General features: G+C 43.8%; 1 protein-coding gene across 1 annotated transcript in view; it reads left to right on the plus strand.

Moving 5' to 3' along the window:
* Positions 1–261: 261 nt before the first annotated feature.
* AFF3 (AF4/FMR2 family member 3) overlaps positions 262–27,927 on the plus strand; it is a 384,684-nt gene continuing 357,018 nt past the window's right edge. The window contains exons 1-2 of the mRNA XM_029964773.1: positions 262–388; positions 6,520–6,706. Of these exons, the coding sequence (XP_029820633.1) occupies positions 262–388; positions 6,520–6,706 (314 nt within the window). The remainder of the gene's footprint in view (positions 389–6,519; positions 6,707–27,927) is intronic.

Below are 27,927 nucleotides of genomic sequence, written 5' to 3' on the forward strand. Positions count from 1 at the left end.
AGAAAGCTTTATCACTGGAGGATTAAGAGCTAGAGCTGTCGTAAATATGGTCTGAGCCACTGATGTGCTGCTGTCAGAAGGGGGATGATAGTTTGATTTCCCTTGTGGGAGCCCAAGGGCTGAGCATTGGCCTCATGAGGTTTTTAAGAAGCAAATGGCATCTGAGAAGCAGTGGTTGGATGTTGGGGCTCATAAGTTGCATGGCAATGGTTTTAGCCCCAGTACGAGAAAAGTGGGGGAGGCTGTAGAGATGGTGGCACAATGGGGTTTGCTGGGGACCCGGGGCAGCCTGTGGCACTGGGTGTGAATGTTAGGGGTGGATTTGAAGGGGAGGTGGAGGTCCCCAAAATACAGGGTGAGGGGCAAGAGGAAGAAGCCCTTGGAGTAGGTAGGATGGAGGAGATGAACCTTTAGCTTCCTCAGAAGTGAGTTGTGACAAAGATGGGGTAGAATCATGAAGTGGGCTTTTCCTTTTGTAGCTTCTTGGTTATTTTTTAGCCCTAAGCATGACCTGACTGGCCCCATAGAATAAATGCAAAAAAAAATATGTGGTTACAATGAAGAGCAAAATGCTTTTTTGTCTAAGCCCAGTGAATTAAAATGCCTTCAGGGTGTTGCAGGGTAGAGGCAATGTTTCAGACTGAGACACTGGCCATGGCTGGCACCACTGTAGGGGGTGGTGGGACACTGGTCACACTGCAGCAGCAGCAAAGCTTTGATGATCCTTGTGGGTTCCTTCCAACTCAGGCTGTTCTATTCTAAAATGGAGTTGTGTGAGGGCAAAGTTGAGCCAGATTGTGCAGGGAATATCCCATCTCTCAGTTACGTCTTGCTACCAGCAAGCTGCTGAGCAAAACCATTGTGAAGGTATTTTTTGTAAATACTAGCCTTTTTTTTTTTTCTTTCGGCATTGGATTGACTTTGGCCTTTGTGCCTGTATTCACTGAATGTCTGAGCAAACAAACATCAGTTACAGGACTGCTCTTTTGCTTTGAAGTGTGTGTAAATGCTGCTTGAGCTGCTTTGGTACACTGGACAACAGCATTTTTGAAACATCGTTCACCAAAGGAAGGAGGTGGGGAAAGATGACTGATCAAGGTTTCCTTTTTATAACCCAGATCCTTGTGCACCCTGAGACTTGAGAACAAAAGTAAATAAAGTAACTGCATGAAGTTAATAAATAGTTTTTTTCCTCAACCTCCATGTCCTGTGTTAGTAGATGTTGAGTCATGGAAAGACAGCATCTCAGTGCCTACTTCCCTGAGTAATGCCATTCTTAGAGTGTGGAGACCCTCATGGTCTGTTGTGCTATATGTATCGCTCTGCTTCATCAAACCAGGAACCAAAATAATGCTGCTTAATTCTGTCCAGCAGCACTTACTGGAAGCTGTTGGCTATTGAATCATAGAATAAGAAAGATGAGTAATCTGGAGCAAAAAATCTGATACTATCAAGTGAGGTGCAAAAAAGTGAATCCATGCCAGCACTTTCCTTAGTTCCTCTAACAAATGTGCATACTGCACTTGCAGCTAAAGGACAAGCATGTTTTCAGTCGCATTTACGTTACTTGGTAGGAACAAGTTGTTTCTAAATTGAGATGAATATCACTTGCTGACAACTTTTATAGCTCTGTTCTGCCATATGTGGGGTTCTGCCTTGTCTGCTAAATTTGGGACTTCCTGCATACATGGAAGAAATGTCTTTACTTGTAAATGTTGCTTACGTTTTTTCTCATAAACATCTGCTGCTCTTTTTGTGCAACAGCTACGTTGGAGCCCTGCTCCTGGGAGGACCTGGGTTTTCTGCACAGAAACTGGTGCTGGGGTCAGGCCAGTTAACCTCACCACAGATGAAGTTAGAGAAACAACTCTGATCCCTTTTCTCCTACACAGGATGCTCCAGAGGCAGAGCTGAAACTTCTCAAGTTACAGTCTTGTGTCTGTGCAAACCTGAGAATGGCATCTTTAGGATGGTATATGGAAAGTGGCCGCAGCCCCTTCAGCCCATCAACCTATTCGTGTTCACCACAGCATTAAATCCTCCCACCTTCACTTCAGCTCATGAAGCCCACAGGAGACACACTGCTCATCATCCTAGGTATTTCTTCTGATTCCCAGCCCCTTCTCATCACAAGATCTTGTTCTTCCCTTACTGATCCACTGGTTTTCTTTTCAAGCGAGAAAAGAGAGAAAAGGTAAATAAACCGAACACCCAGGAAGGTTTTGCTGACTGGTGGCTGCACTTGCCAGTTCTTTGGCCAAAGCTGCAGTAAGAGAGCAGGTTCAGGCAGCAGGACTCATGTCAGAGCAGATCTAACAGGGGAACAAAGATACTTTTAAAGTAAAAGAGGGAGGAATATGTATGGTGTCCTTCATCATAAGAGGAGAGATATCCAACTTTGAGCTCAGCTCTGCCCTGGAGCAAGTACCTTCCGTTTTCTGCTGGTGGCTGAGGCACCTCACAGTGCTGGCTCGTTGCCCTTGTTGGCTAACAGAAAATGGACTTGCTGTTGCTAAGGAGTCAGTGTCAGAAAAATGCCTAAATGCTCCATGCCAGCTTTATTTTCTCTTAGCTGAAATTACTTTGCTTGGGCAGAAGGAGAAAGATCATCCGTTGCTGGAATGGAAGTCTACTTAGCAAGGACCCCAGGACCAATGAGATTTCCCCATTCTCTCTGTTTTGTTGTTCAGATGAGATCTATTGCCATGAGGTTGTATGGAGATCTGAACCTGGCACCAATACGTCTTTCAGCAGTTCCAGTTAAACCAGCAGTCTTGAGTCTCTTTTTACAGAGAACAGTTTCTATATCAAGAAGTATAACAAGGCTATTAAAGTAAATTTGGTTTCTGCCTCTCAAGTACGTGTCACCAGAGCCTAAGCTGCATCACGGGCTTTGCTGAAGGGTGACTTCATTCCTGACACCCTCAGGTAGCTGCCTGGAGCCCCGCCCATACTTTCAGAAAACATGCTGTAGCATCTGGAAAGGATACTGTTCTCTACAGGCACATCAACAGGTGCTTCTTCACATGGAGCACTCTCAGAGCAACTTTGTTTTAAGTAAACCTGTGAGGTCTTACGTGGATGTAAGACCCAAAGGATGTACACCCTAAAATTTCATTGCCAGTGGAAACTGTGGTTCAAATAGAGGTATTCAAAGAGAACAGAAGATACTTACCCTGAACCAGAAATCAATGAGTATGTGTGCCGTGTGCGTTTCCATCCCAGCCTCCTTCCCTTCCTCTTGATTTTTTCATTCCTTGATCTCTGCTGGAACTGGAGTGCAGGGGAGCATGTGTGGGGAACACCCAAAGCTCAAGCGCTGTGCTCTGTGGTGGGACCAGAGCAATTCCAGATGAATGGCTAATATTGAAGTATCCAGTCTCATTTGCTTAAGGTGCACCATTCCCAAAAACCTTTGGAAGATAGAGTAAGTTTTTATTCTTTTGTTAACTGTTGTTATGAATCAGTTCTCTGTCGCCTTTGCCCCCACACCAGATGTACTTACAAACGTTAATTTGAGTCTTCTATATGTCCTGGAAAGCTTTTTCTTTTCCAAATTTGTATACAGAATTTGAGGGAGGCTCTGACTTTGAGCAAGTAATGTGATATAATCATGGCATCTTTTTCCTTCTTTAATCCTGCAATATTGTGACCTCAGTAGCACAGTGTACCAACACATTCCTCAAATTAATTGTACACAAAGATCTTACAATTTCCCCTCATTTTTGTTTTTGTATTGTTTTATCCAATCTCAGAACTACTATTATTTCTGGTATGCTTTCTGCTGCTGGAGAGGCCCAAATTGATCGCACTTTTCTAAATAAAGGAATTGTAAAAAAAGTGTGCCTCCCACTCTTCACGCTCTTGAATGTTTTGTTTGCTGCATAGACAGTTACAGGGTTGTGTTCAGAACAGTGTGTCTGAATTGCAGGCTTCTTGTTTCACAGAGGTGCCTCTTTACCAGATGGTCCTTTCAAGCAAGTAATTTTCATGTTTACTTAGCAGCAATTGACTCTGCATAAGTGTCAGCTTTGGCCAGATCCTTTCAAATATTGTCAATATGTGCTAATTATACAGTGCAAAGGCTTCTTCATTTTATCTTTATGAGTAATAACAGGTAATTCCTCTTGGAGAATGTGTACTAAAACATTGGTAAGAGTTCATGTTCTTCCAGTTGTAAGACAGCCTGGGTGTACATCTTTTTTTTTAGCAGTGATATCTGTTCCCCTTTAGACAGACAGCTGCTGATTGCAGTCTACCTTTTGCTCAGCACTCTGTTCCTTTTGTGTGTAGTGCTGGAAAATCTCTTGGCATGGAGGAGTTAAATATTTCTGTGCTCTTGTTTGAGTCATATGTCCCCCAATGGGGAGTGGGTTTGCTTGCAGACACGTATTGGTTTGGAGCTGGTCCTGGAACAGGAGTGCACGGCTCACGTCCGACATGCACCCGCCTGGGCAGAAACCAGGCAACAGCCACTGCAAATCAAAACACATCGGGGGATGGGGGGGGGGCAAAGCACAAGACTCAGGAAAGGATTAGCCAGTGATGTTATTCTTTGCCTGCATTCATTCAAGGTGGAAGAAGGAACACAGGGAAACCAGACGTTTTTGGCTCTGCCTCTGTTCATAAGCTGTGTGTGAGACTGTTCTCTGACACAGGCGCTCTTGGCACAGAGCAGCTGTGTGTGTCCACAGTGTTAAATCCTCTTTCCCATCCAAAATGTGCAACTTCACACAAACAACCTGTTGGGAATGGGTCCTGCATTGTGCAAATTTAAGGAGGTGAGGAGAAAGGGGTTGTAACATTATCTGGCAGGAGCCTAAAGCTTTCCTCAGCTCTTCTTAATTTGCTTGTATAGGCATAGCCTTGAGGATTGTTTTTCTAGGTAATGAGAAGTTTCGCAATGAGGGGCCCTGAGTGTGTGGGGGGTGAGCACAGCTGGGGGTGGGACTGCGAGAGGAGCAGTTTGGCTCCAGCTGGCTTTGGATAGGACACTGGTGGTTAGCATAGGGAACCCTAGCAGGCATCTCCTAGAGAAGCACATATGCAGGGCTTTACAGTGTTTTGGCTTGATCTCCCTAAGTGGAATATAAGGTCTTGGTCTGCTAGTTGTGTGTGAAGGGGAAGGAGTAGAGGACTGGAGAAGTGGTGATAAATTTTGGAAGAAATCACAGGAAAGTGTCCTAAGGGAATTGCCTCTGTCATGTTTCCCACTGAATGAGGACAGCATACAATCCCAGGCTTTTGCATACAGGGCTGATGATGACCAAAGGGCCTGGAGTACACTGCACCATAAAGGAGCATAAGGCCACCAGTCTGGACTGGAATAAAAGCCTGTCTGACACAGTGCTCTGTTTTCAGCAGTAGCCAAAACCCAGAGGAGTACAGGGTAATACTAATACTTCATCTCTCAGCCTCCAGAATGAAGAGACTTCCTAAGCCAGATGCGATGTCTGTGTTTCAGAGCCCTCAGTAGATGTCAGTTCTGTATCTTTATGAACACCTTTTTGAACCCACACCTTTGTTTGGTGCAGATGTCCACGGGGTGTCTGGAGGGTGTGTAAAGGACTGCTTTTCATTTTGGACTAGGATCTTACCAGCTTCTCCCTAGCTCTTGTATTGGAAGATACAACAGGCACCAACAGGAGGCACCAGGAGCTGAACAAGAAAAGGGATTCTTCCTCTAAGCCACAATCTCTCTTTGTGTTTTCCAGTTTTGTTGCACTTCTAGGGCTGGCATAGACCTTTGTCAGACCAGAGAGTCCAGGGTTGGCCTCTCACTCAGACCCTTTCTGTAATTCCTCATGATCAGCCTTCACCTGTATAACCTTAAATGACTGAGCATTATCAAGAGAAAAGAGGCGTCTCCACACAGGGTCTGTGGTGGGTTCATGGAGGCTCAAGTGAGCAAGCAGCCAGGCAACCCCAAAGGCAGCTGGATCGATGGTCTTTGCCAGAATGAGTTAGAGATGTTTGTACTGGCAGCAGTTTGCATGATGTGATAGAAAAATATTTTTAGCCTTTTTTTTTTTTTCTATTCAACAGGTAATTTTGCCATTTCCTCTGCCCACAGCTTTAGAAAGCCAAACAGCAATGCAGAACACATGGTAGATAGAAATCAGCCTGCAGCATTCACAGGAAGTAGATGTTTCTGGTGTCTGTGAGGGAAGTGGCCACAAAATACAGATGCTAATCAGACTAAAACCATGCATCTCAAATGCTTCAATTCGCCATTGAAAGATGGAAGCTGAGAGGTCACCTCTGAGCTTTATAAGCATCAGCTCACAGCAGACCATGCTAGAGTTATGAGTTAGGCACTGTGGGAATACTTGGCTGTTACCTCATACTTGGGAGAGTCAGAGATGCTCTCAGCATCTGCATTCTGCACAGGCCAGCTTTGTTCTGGTCCAGAGCTGGGCCCGTCCTGCCTGCTGGCTTCTTCCTCAGCCCTTCCTTCCTCTGGATCCCACATTTCTGTCACCAGTTGCAGCTTGATGTGTTTCTTCCCCTCTCTCCCAGCCTATCCAAAGCATGTCAACGAGAGAGCTATTCACAAGACAAGGAAAAGAGAACTGATTCTGGAGACTTTCTGGTGTGGCTTGACTGCTGTAAGTAGTGCTGATTCTGCTATGAGCTGGATGCGGTACCAGCTGAGGACGAGGGCTGGCAGGAGAGACCTGTGTGATCACACTGTGCCAGAGGGACCGTGAGTCTTGCAGCTGAGGCTGCTTCCCATTTTCTTCCTCAAGTACAGCCATGCCTTTGAGGATAAGAGGGAAATCTCAGCAGAACAAGGTCTAGTCAAAGTATTCTTCATTAGTTTTACTAACTTATCTCCTTCTATGACAAAGTGACCCTCTTAGTGGTGATGCAAAGGCTGTGGACTCTTGTAAAGCCTTTGACACTGTTTCCCAAAGCATTCTCCTGGACTAATTAGCTGCTCGTGGCTTGGATGAGCATACTCCACTGGATAAAAACTGGCTGGATGGCTGAGGCCAGGGAGTGGTGGTGAATGGTGTTACATCCAGTTAGTTGCCAGTCACTAGTGGGGTTCCCCATGGCTCAGTTTTGGGGCCAGTCCTGTCTAATATCTTTATCAATGATCTGGACAGGAGGATTGAGTGCATCCTCAGTCAGTTCAAAGACAACACCAAGTTGTGTGGGAGTGTTGACCTAGTGGAGGGCAGAAAGGCTCTTCTGCGCAGAAGGATCTGGACAGGCTGGATCAATGGGCCAAGACCAATTGTATGAGGTTCAACAAGTCCAAGTGCCAGCTCCTGTACTTGGGTCACAATAACCCCATGCAGAGCTGCAGGCTGGGGGCAAAGTGGCTGCAAAGCTGCCCAGTGGAAAAGGACCTGGGGGGTGCTGGTTGACAGCAGTTGAACACAAACCAGCGGTGTGCCCAGGTGGCCAAGAACGACAATGGCATCCTGGCTTGGATCAGAAATAGTGTGGCCAGTAGGACCAGGGCAGTGATCATCCTCTTGTACTCGGTACTGGTGAGGCTGCACCTCAAATCCTGTGTTCAGTTTTGGGCCCCTCACTACAAGAAAGACAGGAAGGTGCTGGAGCATGTCCAGAGAAGGGCAGTGGAGCTGGAACAAAGTCTTATGAGGAGCAGCTGAGGGAACTGGGGTTGTTAAGCCTGGAGAAAAGGAGGCTCAGGAGGAGACCTTCTCGTGCTCCACAACCACCTGAAAGAAGACTGTGGCAAGGTGGTGGTTCGTCTCTTCTCACAAGTAATAAGCAAGAGGACAAGAAAAAACAGCCTCAGTTTACACCAAGGGAGATTTATACGGGGTATTAGGAAAAATTTTTTCACCAAAAGGATTGTCAGGCATTGGAATAGGCTGCCCAGGGAAGTGATAGAGATATTTAAAAGACGTGCAGATGTGGCAGTTAAGGACCTGTTTTAGTGGTGGACTTGACAGTGCTGGGATAATGGTTGGATGTGTTGACCTAAAGGGTCTTTTCAGCCTAAATGATGCTATTAGTCTATGATTTATAAAAATGTTTTCCTTCTGAAATCTTCCAAATCTAGCAAACCCTTGACAAGTTTCCCTGCTCTTCTTTCCCTACGCCTTTTCTGTCTCTCTTTCTCTTTCCTGTACTGTGATACAAAGGAACTTGAGGGTAAGGAGAGGAGCAGGAGGAGTCTGAAAAAAAGCCAGAACTTGGGTGGTTTTGCTAAGCCATCTCATTGCTATCCCAGCCTGAGTCACTGCACTCCTCACTCACTCCAGCCCCTCCTGAACAACACAGGCAGTCGCAGAGCTATGTGTAGCTGTTGTTATGGTGTGCTGGTTTTGGCTTGGGTAGAGTTAATTTTCTTCACAGTAGCTAGTGTGGGGCTGTATTTTGGATTTGTGCAGGAAACAGTGTTGATAACACTGGGATGCTTTAGCAACTGCTGAGCAGTTGTCAGGCAAAATCAAGGCCTGTTCTGCCCCTCACCCCACGAGACCCACAGGCAGGCTGGGAGTGCACAAGGAGTAGGGAGAGGACACAGCCAGGACAGCTGACCCCAATTGACCACAGGGATATCCCAATATCATATGGTATCATGCTCAGCATATAAAGCTGGAGGAAGAAGGAGGATGAGGGGACATTCAGAGTGATGGCTTTGTCTTCCCAAGTCAGCATTACACATGCTGGAACCTGGCTTTTCTAGAAGTGACTGAACACCTGCCTGTTCATGGGAAGGGGTGAAAAAAATTCCTTCTTTTGCTTTGCTGGCATGCATGGCTTTGGCTTTACCTATTAAACTATCTTTATCTGAACCCACAAGTTTTCTCACTTTTACCCCTGCAATTCTCACCTCCATCCCACTGGGGAGAGGGCAGTGAGAGGCTGTGTGGTGCTTAGTTGTCAGCTGGGATTGAACCATGACATACAGCCAGCACATGAAGCCTTTACGTTGGTTACCACTGGTTACCCAGTTCCCCTCATTGCATAAAAACTAACAGGAACACCAGGTGACTTGTCACCCTCTCTTCTCTCACCTCTGCTTAGCTCTTGCCTTTTGCAAAAAGGCACAGGCAAAAAGGCAGTTACCTGTTCTGCACCAAGACAGTCCAAGGGCTTCACCCTGACCCTACCCTGCCACCCTCCCAGATGCCTGGGAGAAGGGCCCCACAGTGATCCTCCACACTGTGCTGTGTCCCACTGACTTCTGTTCCTGTCTGTAACTTTATGCCTTTGAGGGCTGTACATATGCAAGTATTTTTCCTAGGCACATTTGTGCAGACAGTTATTGCCTGTATGTTCTGCGTTCCTCTGGGAGTTTTAGTATAATATTTGTACTTTGGGAAAATTCATCCCTTCTCCTTGGAGCCATGAGTCCCCTGTGGATTCCCAAAAGAAGCTTAGAAAGAGCCCTGTGAACCTGACTGCATCAACACGTCCTGCTTAGCAGCCAACAGAGAAACTCAGATCCCTATTGCTTCTGGAAAGAGACACTGAGGCTCCTTTTAATGCTTCATTTCTCTTGCTAGAATTTTAGATAGGAAACCCTGCCTGGGAGTAAGGCTGTGCTTCTGCTTTCAGCCACCCAATGCCAGATGACTGAAACCAGCTTCTCCCTACAGCTCCTGAGAGGTAAATACATTATTCTGCTCCTGCAAACTGCTGGGACTGAACCATAACAACCACTGACAGAGACAGTGTTATGTTGCAATCACTAGTTATTATTGTGGTTAAAATATACCCAGAGCATGTAAAACATGAAATAGTCCTTCCCATCTTTCTAGAGGGCTCCAAATGTTCCTGCCAGCAGTGACAACAGTGGGACTTCATAAGGCCTCACAGCTGGAGGGACAGCTCTTCCCACCACAAAATTTTAAGTTGCTTGGTGATTTCAGCAAGATTTCTCAGTGACAGAGAAGTCTCAATTCTTGTAACTTTGATGAAAATTGTTGACCAAGCAGAGGAGAGAGACATTAATTCCAATTACTGTTCCTGCTAAGGAAAAATCTGTATTTTTAGAGGCTATTGATCAAGAAGGAGAAATAAATATTGAGAAAATGAGGCTGGGATGGTTCTGATAGCCCTGGGAACTACTTGTTTTAGTATTAAATCTTCTGTGTTGTCTTTTGCCCTCAGAGCATGATTAATCCCTATAGTACACTGCAAGGGTCTGGATGTTGCTCTGACCCACTGTGACCACCACAGTATTCATCACTGCTTCTATCTTTGTAGGCTCCCAGGCAGGAACCTGGAGATCCTGCCATTGTATCCCTCCTGCCCCCTCACCCGGACTATCACAATTTCCCCCTTACCCTTTTGCTGAACTGTGGGACACAGTGATGCTCCTCTGATAAATGAGTGTTGGTTGCCTGGGGGCGCAGTACCCTGATGCTGGTCCTACACTGGTGGAGCAGTTTAGCCCAGGAATCACAGGGATGCTCTGCCCCAGTCTCTTCTCTCAAGGAGAACTTCATGTCTCAGACATTGGCCAGGAGAACAATTACATTATTGTAAATGACCATGCATCACTTGGAAGAAAGGTAATTAAACATCTGAAGGCCAGAGACTTGGTTTAATGACAAGAAGACTCAACCAAAAGCTGTGGGGCAGTGATACTGCCTACATGAAATGGTGATCACCTGGCTGCTGCTGTTTCTGAAACTTGAGAGAGAGGTTTTGAGACCTGTGGAAATTTTGAAATCATATTAAGTGATGAATGTTAAGAAGTAATTACAGAAAAAGAAAAACAAACAAAATGAACAGTGTATTTTTTCCCTTCCTCCCCCATGTGAAATGGTAATGGAATATGGTTTCCTATTGTAATGTAATGCTTTAAGTACTTTGTGTCCCAGTTTCACAATGCTCAGTACGATGTGTACAAAAAATAATATGAGTATGTTGTGGTTAGGCTGTTTATCAGCTATCTGCTTTACTGAATATATATTTATATATATATGGTATTTTCACTGTGAATTAACTGTATAAGTAAAGAAAAAGAAAAATTCATTACCAGTCAGTTAAACTTCACAGGATCCTGAAAAAAGCTACAGAGGACAGTCAATGTCAGGAAGATAAATTTATGCTTTTTTTTCCCTTTTCTTTTTAGAGTATGACTTTTTTTTTTTTGCCAGGGTGGGGGGGAAAATTGTTATTTGTGTTAATTAGTGGTGCCTGGATAAAGGAAGCAACTACAGTGGCACTTTGTAAAACTTGCTATGTATTCTCTGCTGTAAGTCCTCTGAATATGAGATGATTGTGTACAATTGGCATCATTCACTGCTAATAACTGCGATTGACAGCATGTGCCAAAAGTCCACTAGCAAATCCTGGTTCACATTTCAAATGACTGCTTGTTTCAGCCAAGTGCATGCTCCTTTTAGTTGCTGTTCATGAAACAGATTGCTTTTTTACATCAATATAAATTTTTGCTTATGTCTATCCAATGATATATATGGAAGGTGTGTCCATTCTTCCGTTTGCTACGTATCATTCTGTTTGTGGTCCCTTCAGGCTACTCACACAATGGTGGGACTTTGATCCTTCCCCTACTGCAAACACTGACTGGTCAAAGCAAAGGCTGCAAAAGCCTGTAGACTCAGTGGTTGTTGTATGATCTGCATATTTTCCCTTCCATGCCCTCCAGCCCAACTGGAACTGTGCAGAGTAACCATAACTTTCATCAGCCCTTCTTTTGCTGGCAGGAATAGGATAGCTTCCTCCTCTTCCCTGATGGTCAGAGTAACCCATCCCTGCTTTAGATCCTCTTTTGAATTCCTGTGACTTCAGGTAACCTGATGCCTAGAAATGCACACTATATTATATTCCAATATTTCCCCACCTGGATAGGACATACCTCCCTCAAGACTGAATCTTCTTAATGGATTCCAGAGCCACTGATGGATCATCATAAGCTCACTCTTTCTTTCTCTCCTTTCATCATTTCCAAGTTTGTGTTCCTATCTTCCAAATAACTTTTCATTGCTACTTCCAAAAGATATTTTGCATGACTGAATTTCATTTCCATTCAGTTCAGTCCTGTGGGTCTTCATACGCATTATTTTTGTCCTCCTCTGTGCTGATGTCTTTCAGCTTTTTAAAACACTTCTATAGTTATGTAAACCTCAGGAGTTATTAAACAGGAGGGGCTTCTCCCAAGACTGGTCCTTAGGAAAAAACACTAGGTATTTTTTCCCATCTCCAGCCACATAATTACTTTTCAACCTGATAGATGGAGCACCTCTCCTATGAGGAAAGGCTGAGAGAATTGGGTTTGTTCAGCCTAAAAAAGAGAAGGCTTTGGGGTAACCTAATTGCAGCCTTCCAGTACCTGAAGGGAGCCTACAAGAAAGATGGAGAAGGACTTTTTACAAGAGTGGCAAAGAGAGTGCATTTAGGTTAGACACTAACCTAGAAGAAATTCTTTACTGTGAGGGTGGTGAGACACTGGAACAAGTTGCCCAGTGAAGCTGTGGATCCCCATCGCTGGAAGTGTTCAAGGCCAGGCTGGATGGGGCTTTGAGCAACCTGGTCTAGTGGAAGGTGTCCCTGCCCATAGCGGGGGTGTTGGAATTAGATGATCTTTAAGCTGTCTTTCAACACAAACCATTTTGTAATTCAATGAAAGAGATGTTGATATCCTGTGTTTATTCATCCCGTTTTTCTGCAAAAACCTGTGAGTCACTTAAGTAAAGTGTAAATGAGACTCAGCTGCTTTGGTATAAACCTCAGGCTCTTGAGTTAAAACATTGATGAATGCTAATTGCAGACCAAGTGTCTGTCTATGACTTTGAGAAGCCATAGCATGGCTAAACCCATGTCTAAAGTGGAAACCAAAAAGAGACGTATGGTACAGAATACCCTGTGACAGTAGTCTGAATATATCTTTTGTGTCCAAAGTCACAAGACAAATTTTTTAGCCCAGGTGCAGTTATTACTGACTCATTAGAAGCCAATTTAATGGTCAGTGGCATTTTTAATTAAGGAAAAACAAGCAAGCAATCTGTTTGTTTTGCTCAAACAGATGCAACAGCTTTAATTGGAAATACCGAAATCTGTTTGTGACTTCTGGATGCAGTATCATGCTTAATTAATAAACCTGAAGACCATCCATTTCTTTTTTAAAACAACTCTCTTTTTCTTCAATATATGTACTATTTTCCTCTGTAATTTAAAGATTTGGTACACTGAAATTAGTGTAGTCTAGTCATAAACTTGGACAAGGGAGAAATTGTTTATTCTTTTATGGACAGTAACAAATTTATTAGAAATGCCCCAAAAAACCAGGTCCAAAACTACCACCAGGTTAAAATAACTTGAATTAGAAAAGGTTTTAGAAATATCCACAAGAGGTCACTGTTATCATTAACAATAGCTAAACAGAACTTGGGAGCTGAGCATCCTTTGTCCCGTAGAGAAAACATAAGGTCGTTCAGAATAAATGTTCCCTACATAATATCTCTCTCATCTATCTTACAAAAGAAAACCCCTGAGATAACAGTTTTTCATTCCTAAATTAGTTATAAGAATCCTAGATTTTAAAGATGCTAAGACTATTCAACATTTTCCCTGTCAAAGAATGACCTTTGCAAATCAAGATGTTTTAATTAGAAGGTTTTCTGGGGATGTGTGCATGGTTTGGTTCATGGTTTCCCAGGGTACTACAGCAAAAAATATAAATAAATAAGCCTCAAAATTTTGTCTTTCTTAGGTTGGTAGAGGATTGCAAACTCCCTGTGTTATAGGTTCCTTTCCTAGCTGGGGCCTTTTCTTATCTTAAAAGACACAGAGACTGGGGAAAATGACAGTAGAAGTAAAAGCATCCATTACAATATCAGATCCATACATTTCCTTACGGAGAGGTTATATGAAATGGTAACTTGATACCCTGACAGTAAAATTTGATGGTTAAGAAAAGGGAAAATTTTGAACTGGGACCTTTGGAATACCAAATTTTCAACACCGTAGAAATAAAGGGGCTGCCTGTAAATTCTACCATGACAAGCACAAGGGGAGAGTAGGATCCATGTTATTTGAACATTCTTTTTTCAACAAAATTGCTTTCTGTTACCTTGAAATAATCATTGAAAAGCACCATATTTGAATGATTAAGATGCACACAAGGGTGCCTTTCCTTTCTACATCCTCATATGAAATGGAAAAGGAAAGTAGGGAGGTCACCATAATGTGCTGTAGACAGTAATTCATAGCAGCAGCGTGCCTGCTCAGTGTGATTGCTCCAAAATATTCTGCTGTCAAATGGAGGCAGTCATTCCTCACAGAAACAGCAGTCTGCTTCCTCACAGGGAAACAGAATGGAAAGGGCAGAGGGATATTACTTTAGGACAGATGCAGATCAAATGAAGCAGTGCTTTGACTAGGGCCTTCTGCCCAAATGACAGTGTAACTGCTGTGTTAATGGAAACCCTGGAGGTGGAATGAATATGGGCCCTTCTCCGAGCAGGCATCGCTGGACCAGAGTAATTCTATACTGTGACTGAGGTGCAGACAACAAGAGACAAAAATAGACTTTGATTTTTTTCAGCATCAATTTTGTGCCAGCGGCAAGTGCTTAGGTAAAATCTTCCACTCTGCTCCTTATTGTTCCTTAACCTCTGGGTAAGTTGGTCAAAGAGCATTTCTAGTCAACACCTCTCCTGACCTTCTCCACCTGAGCAAATTTCCTATAATAACTACCACAGAATACATCATCTCCCAGTAGTTGCTTGGGAGTAGTTCTAACTAGGGCATGCTAGTTGAAGAAAAGCCACTGTATTTCCAGAGGTCAGTGATGAGAAATAATCTTTTTCAGGAAAGCAAAGCCACCTGATGAGCTATTCTGGAACAGCAATTGGAGCATGTTTGTTTTGGAACAGTTATTCTGGTCTAAAAAGGCTGGAGGATTACCAGATAACCTAATGTACAGACACACACACACACACACACATCCACCCCACCTGGCTGGGAGTCTACAGTTGTGCACCTATCTAGGTAATTATGTGGAAAAATTACATGCCCAGACACTGAGAAGTTTTAGTGGTGTGTGGCCCTTCTCGATCACAGAAGATGTCCTCTGTATGCAGGGGGAGGTGTTGGCCAAGTGTCGTAGTTGTTTGTGTCATAGAATCATAGAATTGTTAAGGTTGGAAAATGTCTTTAAGATCATCAAGTCAAACCATTACCCTTACACTGCCTTATTCACTACTAAACCATGTCCCTGAGTGCCACATCCACATGTTTTTTGAACTCTTCCAGGGAGGGTGATTCCACCACTTCCCTAGACAGCCTGTTCCAATGCCTGGAAACCCTTTTTGTTAAGAAATTTTTCCTACTATCCAATATAAACCTTGTCTGGTGCAACTTGAGGCCATTTCCTCTTGTCCTGTCACTTGTTACTTGGGAGAGAGGCCGACCCCCACCTTGCCACAATATACTTTCAGGTAGTTGTAGAGATCAATAAGGTTCCCCTGAGCCTCCTTTTCTCCAGGCTAAACAACCCCAACTCCCTCAGCTGTTCCTCATAAGACTTCTGCTCCAGACCCTTCACCAGATCCACTGCCCTTCTCTGGACATGCCTCCAGCACCTCCATGTCATTCTTGTAGTGAGGGACACAAAACTGGACACAGGACTCGAAGTGTGGCCTCACCAGTGCTGAGTACAGAGGGACGATCACTGCCCTGATCCCGCTGGCCGCACTGTTGCTGATACAAGCCAGGATGCCATTGGCCTTCTTGGCCCCCTGGGCACACTGCCGGCTCATGTTCAACTGCTGTCTGCCAGCACTCACAGGTTCTTTACTGATGGGCATTTTCCAACCACTCTGTCCCCAGCCTGTAGCACTTGCATGGAGTTGTTTTAATCCAAGTGCAGGACCTGGCAATATAAGGTTTGGACCACCTCATGGCTAGAACTGGATCCTCCCAACCTGGGATACAACGCAGTCATGAAAGAGGGAAACAAGGGAATAGGTTGTTAACAGGCAATGCATTAAATAGACCAAAATAATTCTCAGACAAGCCCTTTTCACATAACTGTGTCAAATTGTTCAGGCAAAATTATTTGCATTAATGTCATATCTCAATGCATGATGCTTTGGCCCTTGGTGTAAAATGTAAGGTTGCCTTTGAGATTGAAATGGACAACTTCAATTTCTCCTTAAGTATCTTAAAATCTTTAAATCTCCCTTTTGACAAAGAGCATTAATATATCTGAATTTTTCATTTCATTAAGACACTTTTACAAACTGTGTCTACCACTATAATTACTTAACAGTGGCTTGAAGTACGGCTTGTTTGTGAGCTTGCTCGTGAACAATTTTTGCAGTTGATGGAAAGCACAGCAGCATCTGAGCCCAGGCATCGGAAGGGTAAATCCTGTGAGTGAGAGCAAAGCAGGGATGGCAGCATAGCACAGAGCTGGAAATCCTTTTGTGGTGGTTTTCCTGTGGGAAGTGAAGAAATGTTCTCTTGACACACAATTAAGTGAAAGGCAAATGCTAAAACTGGTGCTTTGAAAAATGAACATAAACCTTTCTAGGCCATCTGTTTCCTAAATCTGGGAAGCAATCCAGTCTGGAAGCGTGTTCCCAAACACCTTTCATAATCAGCAAGGGGTTTCTCCCACCTGAAGCTGAAATTTTTCCCAGGACTAGATGCCCAGTAGTGTTCCTGAGCTAATCATATTACCTTAGATAATAACTAAAGGACAGGAACTTGAGTGATTTTTTTTTTTTCCTGATTCAGTTATAGTTATTACAAGGAAGGGAAAGCTGTGGGATGCACTCAGATATAGCTTGTCATTGAAATCCACATCTGCGACACAGTTTGATTCACAGTCGCTGAATATTAGAAAGGCAACATTCATGATAGTGATCAATATATGTGCTGCATTTAATGATGGCAGTTCAGGTAATTAGGAAGGACGCCTAGAATGAAGCTGGGATCTGAAACCTGCAGGTTTCCCTTCAGAGAAAGGCATAAAGGAATAAAGCAGGGGGAAATAGCACATTTGGCTTTCAAGCCCTGTGGAAAGATCCTCTTTGCCAGTGGCAGAGGCTCTATTAATCGGAAGAGGAAAAGGATGCTGCCTTTGAACCTCTTTGCTTTCTTACCCCGTAGAGCTTTGGATCATATCAAATGAGGGACATTGATGAGGATGCATGTGCACACACAACAACAGCAGGTAAGGGCATTGTAGCCACCAGAAAGAAAGGTTTCTTCAATTCAGCTCTTGTAATCCTGGGCAGGGCTTTATTTAGATGTTTCTAATTACCACAGTATGTTTAAATAGATACCCAGAGAAATCAGCAGGGAGCAACAGTTTTCCTCACCGCCTGGCAGGGTTGATGATGACAAGGGTCATGTAATGGCTTAATATGATGCCACTTAATATCCTACTTAAGCAATGTAATTATGGGGTTTATTTGATAGAGCAAGAAGGTTTATCTCCTGCAAAAGGCATGAATAAGACTGCCAGATGCAGGTGCTGCTGTGTTACAAGACTCATTTTTTATATTATATAGTTTTTACAGCCTTGTCCACTTGGGTGATTTTCATTTTCTAAATCCAATGCAGTCTGTCTCTTCAGTCTGTCTCAGTGGTGCCCCTGCATAAATAAGCCACTTTCCTGTAGTAGTTGGCAGCTCTCATTACAAATATTTTCTGCCAGCTGCTCTTGGAAGATTTCTTTATTTTAGCTCTTCACAAAATGGAGATCTCAGACACTCATCCCATGTTTTAACATAGTATGCCTCAAAGGAAGTGACTCAGTCTTTGTATACAGTCTTGGTTGACAGCAAAGTTTTCATGTAGAAACATAAAAAAGAGATTTATGTAACTAATATAACACTGAAAACAAACAAGCCCTCCAACCAAGTTCAAAGCAGCAGGTTAACACGTACTTTCTAAATAAATATGGTGCTTTCAAGCTCGTCCAGACCTCACGATCTAAATCTTAAGATGCTCAAAAGAACTAGGGAAGAGAGGAGGGAGACTGCGCTAAAATTTTAGAGCCATTGGGGATTTTCTGTAAGAATTTGCAAATACTGAGCTCTTGCCACATCTTCTGAAGGACTGTAAAAGGAGAGAAGGGTTCCTGTCATTGAAGGCAAGGGCAGCAGCCTCTGGGGAAGTGTACCCCCATCAGTGCAACACCGGTTCCTTCAAAAAATACTGAAACAAATAATCTGACACCTGGAAGGGAGCAGGGAAGGAGTAGCTGCCAACGTGGACTTGTCAAGCTAGTCTTATTTCTTTATGTGACAGGGTGACAGATCTCGCTGACAGAAGCAAATGCATGTCTGGTCACGACATCTCCCGCAGAGCGCTCACAGGCAAGTGGAGCAAGTGTGTGGTCTAGACAGATCTGCTGCGTAGTGGGCACAAAACAGTCTGGAAAAATACTACTCAGAGAGTAATGGTGATTAACTCATTATCAAAATGGAAGTTTTGATCAAGAAGGCTCTGCGGGAGGCTGCTGTGGCCCTGTGATTGCTCAGTGTCTTTGGCAGTGCAGCCAACGGTGCCGATGATGGACTCGAGAACGAGCCTGTTGCATTTACAGACAGCAGCAAGGAGTGAGCACCCTCTGTGGTGCTGGGAGCAGGCTTCAAAAGGCTTGATGTGTGTAAGACATGGCCACCTAAAAAATGAAAAAGAAAAAAAAATGCAATTTAACAGGGAAATGTTTAAAGTACTAATGGCAAATGCCAGAGAGGGATCAGCTCTGCAAATAAATAAATCTGAGATACTGAACAGGAGTCTACTGTGTCATGCTGTAATGAGAAAAATAAACTTCATATTCCTACACGTATGTAAGAACATGTAAAGCAACACTTTAGTTCTGTTCATCCCCGATGTGGTCTCAGCTGGAAGATTATGGGGTACTGCACTTGAAGAAAGGTGAAACCTATCTGGAGACAACTCAGAAAAGACCACTGGAAAAGGCAGAGCCAAGAAAGCAGGATCCATTAGCCAAGTCTGAAAGACATCAGTGCAGTTTAGCCTTAGGAGAGACAGCTAATCTGCCCTTCATGCCTATTAGTGAGGAGACAACTAGGAGTGGACCAATGTTTCAGCAAAAATGGTGAGGTTAGATATAACACAAGCCCTCCCTTGCTGAGTCAGGGGCTATTGGGAGAGATTGTCAGGCCTCATTACTGGTGGCTGAAGGAAATCTTAGGCATGTAGCAGCCCCACACAGCAGACCCAAAGTAGGTGACCCTGCAAGGAGGGCAGCCAGTTCTGCTGGAGCCACCCACCAGCTGCCAGCACCCATGCACAGGTTTAAAGACATCCGCATTTTCACTGAGACTGGCGGTCAGGACAGCCACCCTTCTTCAAGCTCTTAAACACCACTTGCTTCCCCTGCTAAGTGATGAGAAAAATAATGGAAAATGCTATCGAAAGGGATAAAGTTGTACTTGGCACCTAGGAAGTATATGCAAGCAGTGACCTTGCTGTGCTGCCTGTCTTGCATGTGTCTGCACATGCATGCTTCTACCTTGAGGTCTGTATGACAATAATCTGTGTTTGGGTCAGCACCTCTCTTCAAGTTTCTGTAAGATTTATCTGTATGTTGCTCTAATAGCACAGTTACAAGGTTGTTTTTCACAAGAAAGTGCCATTTAAAGTATTGAGTCTTTGGGAGAAACCAAGTAGTGGGCTGTGTGGAGTCCCACAGTTTGAAACTCTCAAAGATACACAGGTATCATGAGCTGAGGTGCAGGGCACTAACATCTAACCTTTCTTAAAATAGGTAGTCTCCTGCTTTGCTCCCTTTCCTCCATCTAGTCAGAGGGCATGGCACATTCACCAGACATCTTATGCTTTAAAAGAAAATGAAAAGAAATGGAAATGAAAACGAAAATGGAAAGCAATGAAAAGAGCCTGCTACCGGTCTCACCTCAAGAAGAAACAGCTTTCTGTCCCTGGGGAGCACACAGGTTTCTGATGACAAACTCAGGGGAAGGACATCCCACACTGCCTGCCAGCTTTTGAAAGCCATATCATGCCCTCCCAGCTGGCACGACCAAGGAACTGGCTCTCTTCATGTCCGCAGGGAATTAAGGCTGGCTGAAGGAACACTGAAAATCTGAAGTGATTCAGACAAGCATGACTCAGCCACCCTGTCACAGTAAGTTTATAATGCTGAGGAAGAAATTTACTCTCGAACATATTTTAATTGACACACCAGATAATATACACTGAAAGAATATCTTTCAAAATAAAAGATGACAGACTTTCAACATCTGGTCTAATTCCCTGCAACTATACTAGCAGATGTAAACTGTTATGCATTCTATTAGCAAATATCCTTCCCTTATTTCCTTTTTCTAAGTATATGAATGTACTTGTATATATTTTTTATTACAGCTATAATAATCTGTCTTAATTTTATGTATTCATGCTTGAATTCTGGATTTAAGCAAAAACTGCTCATGGTGCTCAAAATTCTGCTCATCAAAATGGATAGGAGTTTTGCTAATTACTTATGTGGGGCTAGGATTTTGCTCAATGAGATTACGCATGTCTCAGGAGTTTCCAGAAGCTATATAAACTGTGAGACTGAAGCCCAAGTTGTGTTTATAGGCACCATAACTGCACCAGAAAAATTCCAGGGTTTTTTACTGTTGTTGTTGTTCAGCTTATTTGCATTTTTTTTCTGGAGCTGATTGAATGAGGACTGCTTGTGAGCCCTTATTTTGGCTGTCTCATGGTGATCAGAGAATGACAGAGTGGAAGAGCTGTGCCAGCTTCTCTCACTGCACCCTGTCCCATGAGCCTTCAGACAGGTTTTGATCCAACAGGGGCTCCAAAGGTGGGGGCTCTCAGGCCAGGGAAGTAAAACCTGCCAAGCTGCTGGTTCAGCTGATTTTTGTTTGTTTTTATTTTTATTTTTTCCTGCCTGCAGCAGTTCTGCACAAAAAATTTCCCAGGTTTGGCTGCCCTTGGACCTGCCAGCTCTCTGCTGCTGTGAACAACCCCTAACCCCTGTCCACCTCAAAGGATGACTTAGCAGAGACCTACCATTTCTGGCTCATTTTCACATGGGGTAGCTCACCTGGTAAGTGCAGGGGGTAGTAATTTCAGCAAAGCAGTAATGACAAGTTCTTGGGGCTGGTGACCTTTGCCACTGGAGCAGAAGCAGCCAGGATAGGATGTGCCTCATCCTGTGCCCCACTGCCCACTACAGCCAGTGTTAAAATCCCTGCTTTTACTGACCGCACAGGATTGGTTTGGTAGGGCATTGCTCAAAGCATCTAGCACAGCACCTTCATAGACAAAGTGTGTTAATGGAATGGGAGGGGGAAGCCAGCCTCCAAAACAGCACAGGCTGTCAACAGATGCATCGCAGTCCTCATTCATCCAACATCAGCCTCTCCAAATATCTGAGTTAAAAAGTAAGCTTTGAAGCCAGCTTGGGAGGTAAAAATTGAAGGAGATGAGAAATTTGCATCTTTTTGTGCATTCAGTCAAAACTGCTCCTGCAAAACCACATAAAAGCCCCTAACCATTATGGATTTGTATATGCAGATTTGGTTCTTCAGCTGTTTTATGGTAAGACACAGAAACCTGTCAACTGAAGCGCTGTCGCTATGTTCCATTACCATGTATTTATTTATATGACTATCAGAAACCAAACACTTAAATAAATCATTGTTAGGGAAGTGGACTACCTAAATAATGTGTGGCCCATTCACCCATAAAACACTAATTATCACAGCAGCACCTCTCCAATGAATCACTGGTAATGAGATACCGTTATGGAAAGTATCAATTTTCAGTGCAACTCATTCTCACTGTACATGGTCAAGTAATTGTACTGAAGTGCCTAGCGAATAAAACTTTTCCATGAAAATGCATGTCCTCTGAGTAAAATAATTTTCCAAGAGGGCTCAGTGTTTGTTTGTTTGGTTTTTTTTTACATTTATATTATGAGCAAATAACACCTGGACCTCTGTGTTGCTTGTTGCTGTTTGGAAACCTGGATAGGTCTTTACTTACAATACGAGGAACTCTGTCAAAACCTGTCATCTTCAGGTGTGAGGTCACATTTGTACATCTGTGCTTCCTGCCAGAAGGAAAGAAGATTCACAAGGCCTTTAAAAGCAAATCACAGAATCACAGAATTACAGAATGGGTCAGGTTGGAAGGTGCCACAATGGGTCAGCTGGTCCAACCTCCCTGCTCGAACAGGGTCATCCTAGAGCACATTGCACAGAATTGCACAGAATTTCATCCAGACGGTTCTTGAATATCCCTGGTGAGGGAGACTCCACAACCTCTCTGGGCAACCTGTTCCAGTGCACAGTCACCTGCACAGTAAAGCAGTTCTTCCTCCATGGTGTGGATATGCAAATGAAAATATCCTTAATTTGATTTTCTGTCCTCTTCTTGGTAGCATCCAGAGGCAATGTATCTTTGTCATGAAGCAGATTCATAGGATTTCCATGAGGACCATATTTCCTTATGCTGAGGGGAGGAAGAGGTAGTTTTATACTGGTGCAAAATGGGTCAGGTTCGTGGTGATTCATGGAAAAAAAGTCACTGAAGATACCTATCTTGGATATTCCACATGAGTCAAGAGTCCCTCTTCTGAAGCAGCTGCTGTCTACATCTCTGCCCTGACAGCCCACAACGTTAAAGAGAATCAGGTCATTGCCACAACTCATTGCAGCCTTCAGATTTGTTTTAATGAGAGACAGTGCCTCTTGCTGCAAAATGTCTAGAACAGCTAGAAAGAAATCTTCACAGCAACGTGCCTCCCTATCCTCCTTTGGAAGGAAAGCAAACAAAAGGGGAAGTCACATCTGTACAGGGCTCAGGAGGTGGCAGCCCCAGGCATTGACAAGTTCTTAAAGCAGGAGCATTGGCAATATATCAGGTAACCTCCACTGAGGCTGGCAGAGCTTTCCAGGCCATGGAAGCAGGCAAAGGGAAAAGGCAGTGCTCGTGTTAAGATAGGGAGTTTTTTACACTATGTGAAGCCCTGGCGTCAGGATGCACAGAGCTGGGCAAAGATACTGTTCTGCCAACCAGTTCCAGAAATTGGCTTTCTCCTATGTACATTAATGAGACAAAGCAGGTCTAGGGTGATATTCATGGTTAGTACTTACCATGGGGGCTCTGTAAAAGAGAAGATACTACAGTTTTTCTCATTCTTGTTGTATGTGCAGACTGAAGGCCTGTTGTAAAAACTATTAAACAATGAGCATGTGGCATCAGTCAATAGAGACAATGAAATATTTTCCCCTGTCTGCTGCAGTTGCAGTACTTGGTTTCATTTTGAATGTATTCTTGCAGGGATATGGATATGGGCTTCTCCTGCATCCTATAAGGACCACGGCTGTATGTTCACATTTCAGTTCTGCATGTCTCATGTATATGGACAGATTTCTCTGAAAAATCAATTTTCAGGGTTGATCACTGTGGGCTCTGTCACTAGATGACAATTTTGGTCACTTTTTGCATTTCCATGCCCATAGGAGGCCTGTACATAGCCATGGACTACTTTAATCTGTCAATATCTACATGAAGTAGGTTATTCTGGAGGTTTGCTCTTGTGATGGAGCCCCATCTACCTGTGATGTGGTTCAGAACAAGATAGCAGGGCATTTACATTCTTCTTCTCTTTCCTTAAGCAGCTGTCTCTTCCTGATTCTCTTGTGTGAACACTAGTTTTCCTGCCTTAATCAAATATCCTAGCTCAGGTCTTCACTGCTAAACATCTTTTTCCTTTCTTCTCTGACACATGACTGTGCCAAGGTGTATCATAAGAGGATAGGTATTTAGTAGGTTTCCTGGTGGAATGGACACTTAGTGGGCATGCTGCCTGCTTCATGCTCAAACAGTATAGGCTTGTGAGTAGGATTTTATGGGGTTTGATTTACTAGAGATTCATTTATCATGAGTTTAAGCAGATGGCATGAGGCTGGAGTGGTGGGTGCTTGTCCTCCACACAGGGCTCCTTGGCCGAAGGCAAGGCAGACTCACAGCTCTCACCCATGCCCTTCATGGGTGCTGCCCTTATTGGCTGCTTAATTGCTCCTCCCACAATCCAATGTGTAATTCAAAACCAGCAGCTCTGCTTTTGGCAGGACAGCAGCCTCCTCTGATCCATGAAATACTTCTGGCTGTTGATGTCGCACATCAGGTTTCTCCCTGCAGAAAGCTCAAGGCAGCAGTGGATGTGTGCTTTGTGGGTTGCCTTTTTTTTAACCTTCATTTCTCATGTAACAGCCCCTTGTCAAGCTTGGATTTGGTCCAGGGAACGAGACTTACCCCTACATTCTTAAAAAACATCGTATATCTTTTTTTTGACTTATACACCCAAGTGAGCCATAAACAGAGAGTAACTGCCATAAGCAAGAACAAAGGGGTTTGCTAAGCAGTGATAAATAATAAATTGCCCAGGAAAAATGCATCCCCTACCTTGGGTTTTATTTTGCTTTGGCTTAGCACAATTTCCACAAAATTTTGGCAATCACGCTGCCATTATCTTTTCATGACGGAGGCCCTAGGAACTTGTCCAGCCCACAGCGAGAGCCCTTTATGTACCTACTAATGTGCTGGTTCACAGACAGACAGAGGGAGGATGCTGATCTGAATAGCAATCAGATGCCAGCATACACCGCTTCTCTATGAGAGCCATGGACATTAATAATGTCTCTGGGGAGTGGCTGCAGCTGTAATAAAGAAAAGATATCTGCAGTGTTTGCACAGCTCTCTTCATTCATCCTGATATGTAGTGAAGTGTGATAATAAGGACTTTACAAAATCTGTCAGTCTTGGGGGGATATTCATCATGGGGAGAAAAAGATGGAAGAAACATTTGCTTCTGCTAAACATAGTTGAAACACAGAGATATTCTTAAAAGTGACCCTCTGGTTTTTTATGCTTTTTGCGGGATTTTTTGGGGTTGGTTGTTTTTTGTACATGAAAAAAGGGTCACAACATGGTCATTTCTGAATATAAGCTAAGGGGTTTTGATTTAGAGCTCTGACTCTGAAAAACTGTCACATCACAAGACTGCATGCACACTTTAATTCTCCATCCACAATAACACTTGTGATTAAAGCAAGTTCATAAAAAATAATTGCTTTTCCTCTGAAAGCCCAGATACAACAAAGGATAAGTTACACGATAAAAAAACAAAACTGGCTATCTGATAGTTTGACAATACTATAGACCAGCTTCTGCAAGTGCAGCGTGTCCCAGATCAGGCCCTCTGTGCTTCCTGCAAGACATCAGGAGCTAAGCATCAGCCAGCATACACAGGTGAAGCATCGTGGACTTGCACTGGTGCATAACCTCCTAGGGCTTCAGGAGCTGCTCACCTTCACAGAGCAAAGCAATGCCTCAGGTGCCTTCCTGAGAGCCACAGGGGATGAACTGGGATATGGTCACCAGTGTTTCCTGCCCTGGAAAGCACAGGCAGATGCCCACAGGTCAGGTCACAGCCAGGCTCCATGTCTCAGCGTTAAATCACACCCCATCAGGGCTAAGCAAACAGAAGGAGAGACTCAAGGCACAGCGAGGCTGACTTTGCTTTATGTTTACAATCTAGCATTTTTCTTTGGTGGCTTTTGGGCACCTAACTTTTCATTTTTAATGTTGCAGCAGCATACACTCATCACCTTGCTCCAAAGTGAGGGAGACATACCAAGACAGAAGCAATGTGCCAGCTCAGTGACTCACATTTTTGACTTGCACAGCAGGTCTGTCTGAGCCTTAGCAAAGAGGAGGAGATACATCTCTTCAGTGGCAACCAAAGGAGGCAGAGATGACAGGGTACCTCAGGGTGCTTGGAGCACTGGAGGGTCTCTTTACAGCACAGTTTAAGGTACCGAAACATTGGTTTTGGTGCAAAATCACCAGTTTCCACCACCAGCATCACTGACCACCACTAAGACCCTGGGGCATTTCCATGGTCTTTAGCCCAGGAGAGGTTTTGGTGACAGTAAATGTAAGATGGGAAAGCACTTGTGGATGACAGAAGTGCCATTGTAATTAAATGCTAGAAAACTTAGATGAATACAAATGTAAACAAGCACAGTGTCAAAAATTTGGAAATTTAATGTCTCATAGCAGTGTTGCCAGGTCTTTTTACTAGTTTCTGGCTAATTGAGACTTTAAAAAAAAATCTCAGTTGCTGGAGTCTTTTGATTGTGGAAGAATCTCATCTTTCACTTCAAATACCAGTTGGACTACCAGTCCTTTTGGCTGAGTATAAATATCCTGAAATTATGGCTTAGGGATTCAGAAACTAAAAGACAAATAAAAGAAGTTCTGTATTTATTAATTTTAAAATTCTTTTGACTCTTAATTCAAATGATGCTTTCAAGGCCTGCACTGCAGTTTCATGAAAACTTCAATTTTAGCTCATCTGAGCATCTTCCGCATGCTCAGTGTAAGATTTTTCTCCACATAGCAAGTGTATGACAGGCATAAAGGTAGGAGTAATCCCATATGCGCATATTAATACCTCCCTACATTTTCTGAAGATACCAGGGATGTGGATGTCAAAAAAGAAAGTCCCTAAGTATAAAAATGTCAGTGGTTTCTTGTACAGGTTGGTTGTTCGGTGGTGGATTTTTTTTTACTTCATGACAAGCTAAGATGTAGGGCTGGGCACGTCCTCATCGTTAGTCCCCAAGATACCTTTGTGTAGCCTTAGGGATAGTCTGGGGCAAGGAGAGCCACACAAAACCAGTTTGGAACGAAAACTGATGCTCTCACAAAACTGTGAGTGGCTCTGCTGGCCAACGCTTCCGTCCGGATGGCAGCAGCACTCCACCACAAGTGCTTTTCTTCACTGTCAACGAGCAATTCAGAGAACAACATGATCCCTCATCTGCTGGCTCATGTTTTGAGTTGGTTCCAACTCCCAATTATCCAGGCTTGGCTTAATTCAGAAAGTATGTCTGAACTGCTTCACCAACAGCAGTAACAGCAGCTGGGCAGCCATGCTGGAAGAGTGCTGTCAGTCAATAGCATGGCTGTGTGGTGAGGCCCTTCTCCCACATCCCTGTCATACACATCACCTTCCTCTCCACCACAAGGAGGGATTTCAGAACATGCACAGCAAGGTTTGAGAGGGCACAGGGGAAAGGACATCTAAGCCATGGCAAAGGGAGCTCTCAATGGGGCATCACAGGCAGCGAGCATTAATGAAAAGTGGGATGCAAACCCATCCATTGTTGTTTCACATTTCCCAGCCTTGGAGACAGTAACTGCTCTAATTGCAAGAAAGGGTTTGCAGGATGTGTGGCAGAATGGTTGGTGTTTGCTTACACTTATTTTTCTCAGCAGGTGAAGGGGGACATGCAAAGTTTCGGAGTCCCTGTGGTTCTACTTAAATCCGAACAGATCACAGTGTCTTACTCCAACTAAACATACCTGTGCAGGCCAGGCAGTCACCTTTGTGCTTTCCCAGCAGAGCAGGCATCTGTCAATCCTCCAATATGTGCTTCAGACCTGGCTTATATACATCTAAGAGATTAATTAATCTCTGAACAGCAACTGGAAAATGTAAAGTGCTACATAAAAGATAAGTATTACTATTACTAAATCTGTATTTGATGAGTGCAACTTGACATAAGGTGGCAGGTTTTATCTTACTCATTGCTACTATCTGAAAGACGCCATTGACAGCAAATTTCTGGAGCATAATTTATTCCATAGGCATAGTGGGGTAAGTAGTGAATGTGAGAAACTTACGTGGCATGCACCGCGGGAAACGCTTTGCCGACAGAATATGCGATGGGTTTTTTTTCACACATTGCTCCACTACCTGTGACTCAGAGGCCCAAATGAGGGGCATCAGATGGGTACGCCATGCTCCCTTGGGAAATTTGGACTAATAAATCAATTGTGGCATATGGTAGCAGAGTCTCCAGCAAGACGTGGAGGGTGGGGGTTTGCGGGAGTGTGGCAGACTGTAATGGCAGAGGTGTGACTGGA

This window comes from Manacus vitellinus, unplaced genomic scaffold (genome assembly GCF_001715985.3).
Source record: "Manacus vitellinus isolate BGI_N305 unplaced genomic scaffold, ASM171598v3 scaffold_7_pilon, whole genome shotgun sequence".
Lineage (NCBI taxonomy): Eukaryota > Metazoa > Chordata > Aves > Passeriformes > Pipridae > Manacus > Manacus vitellinus.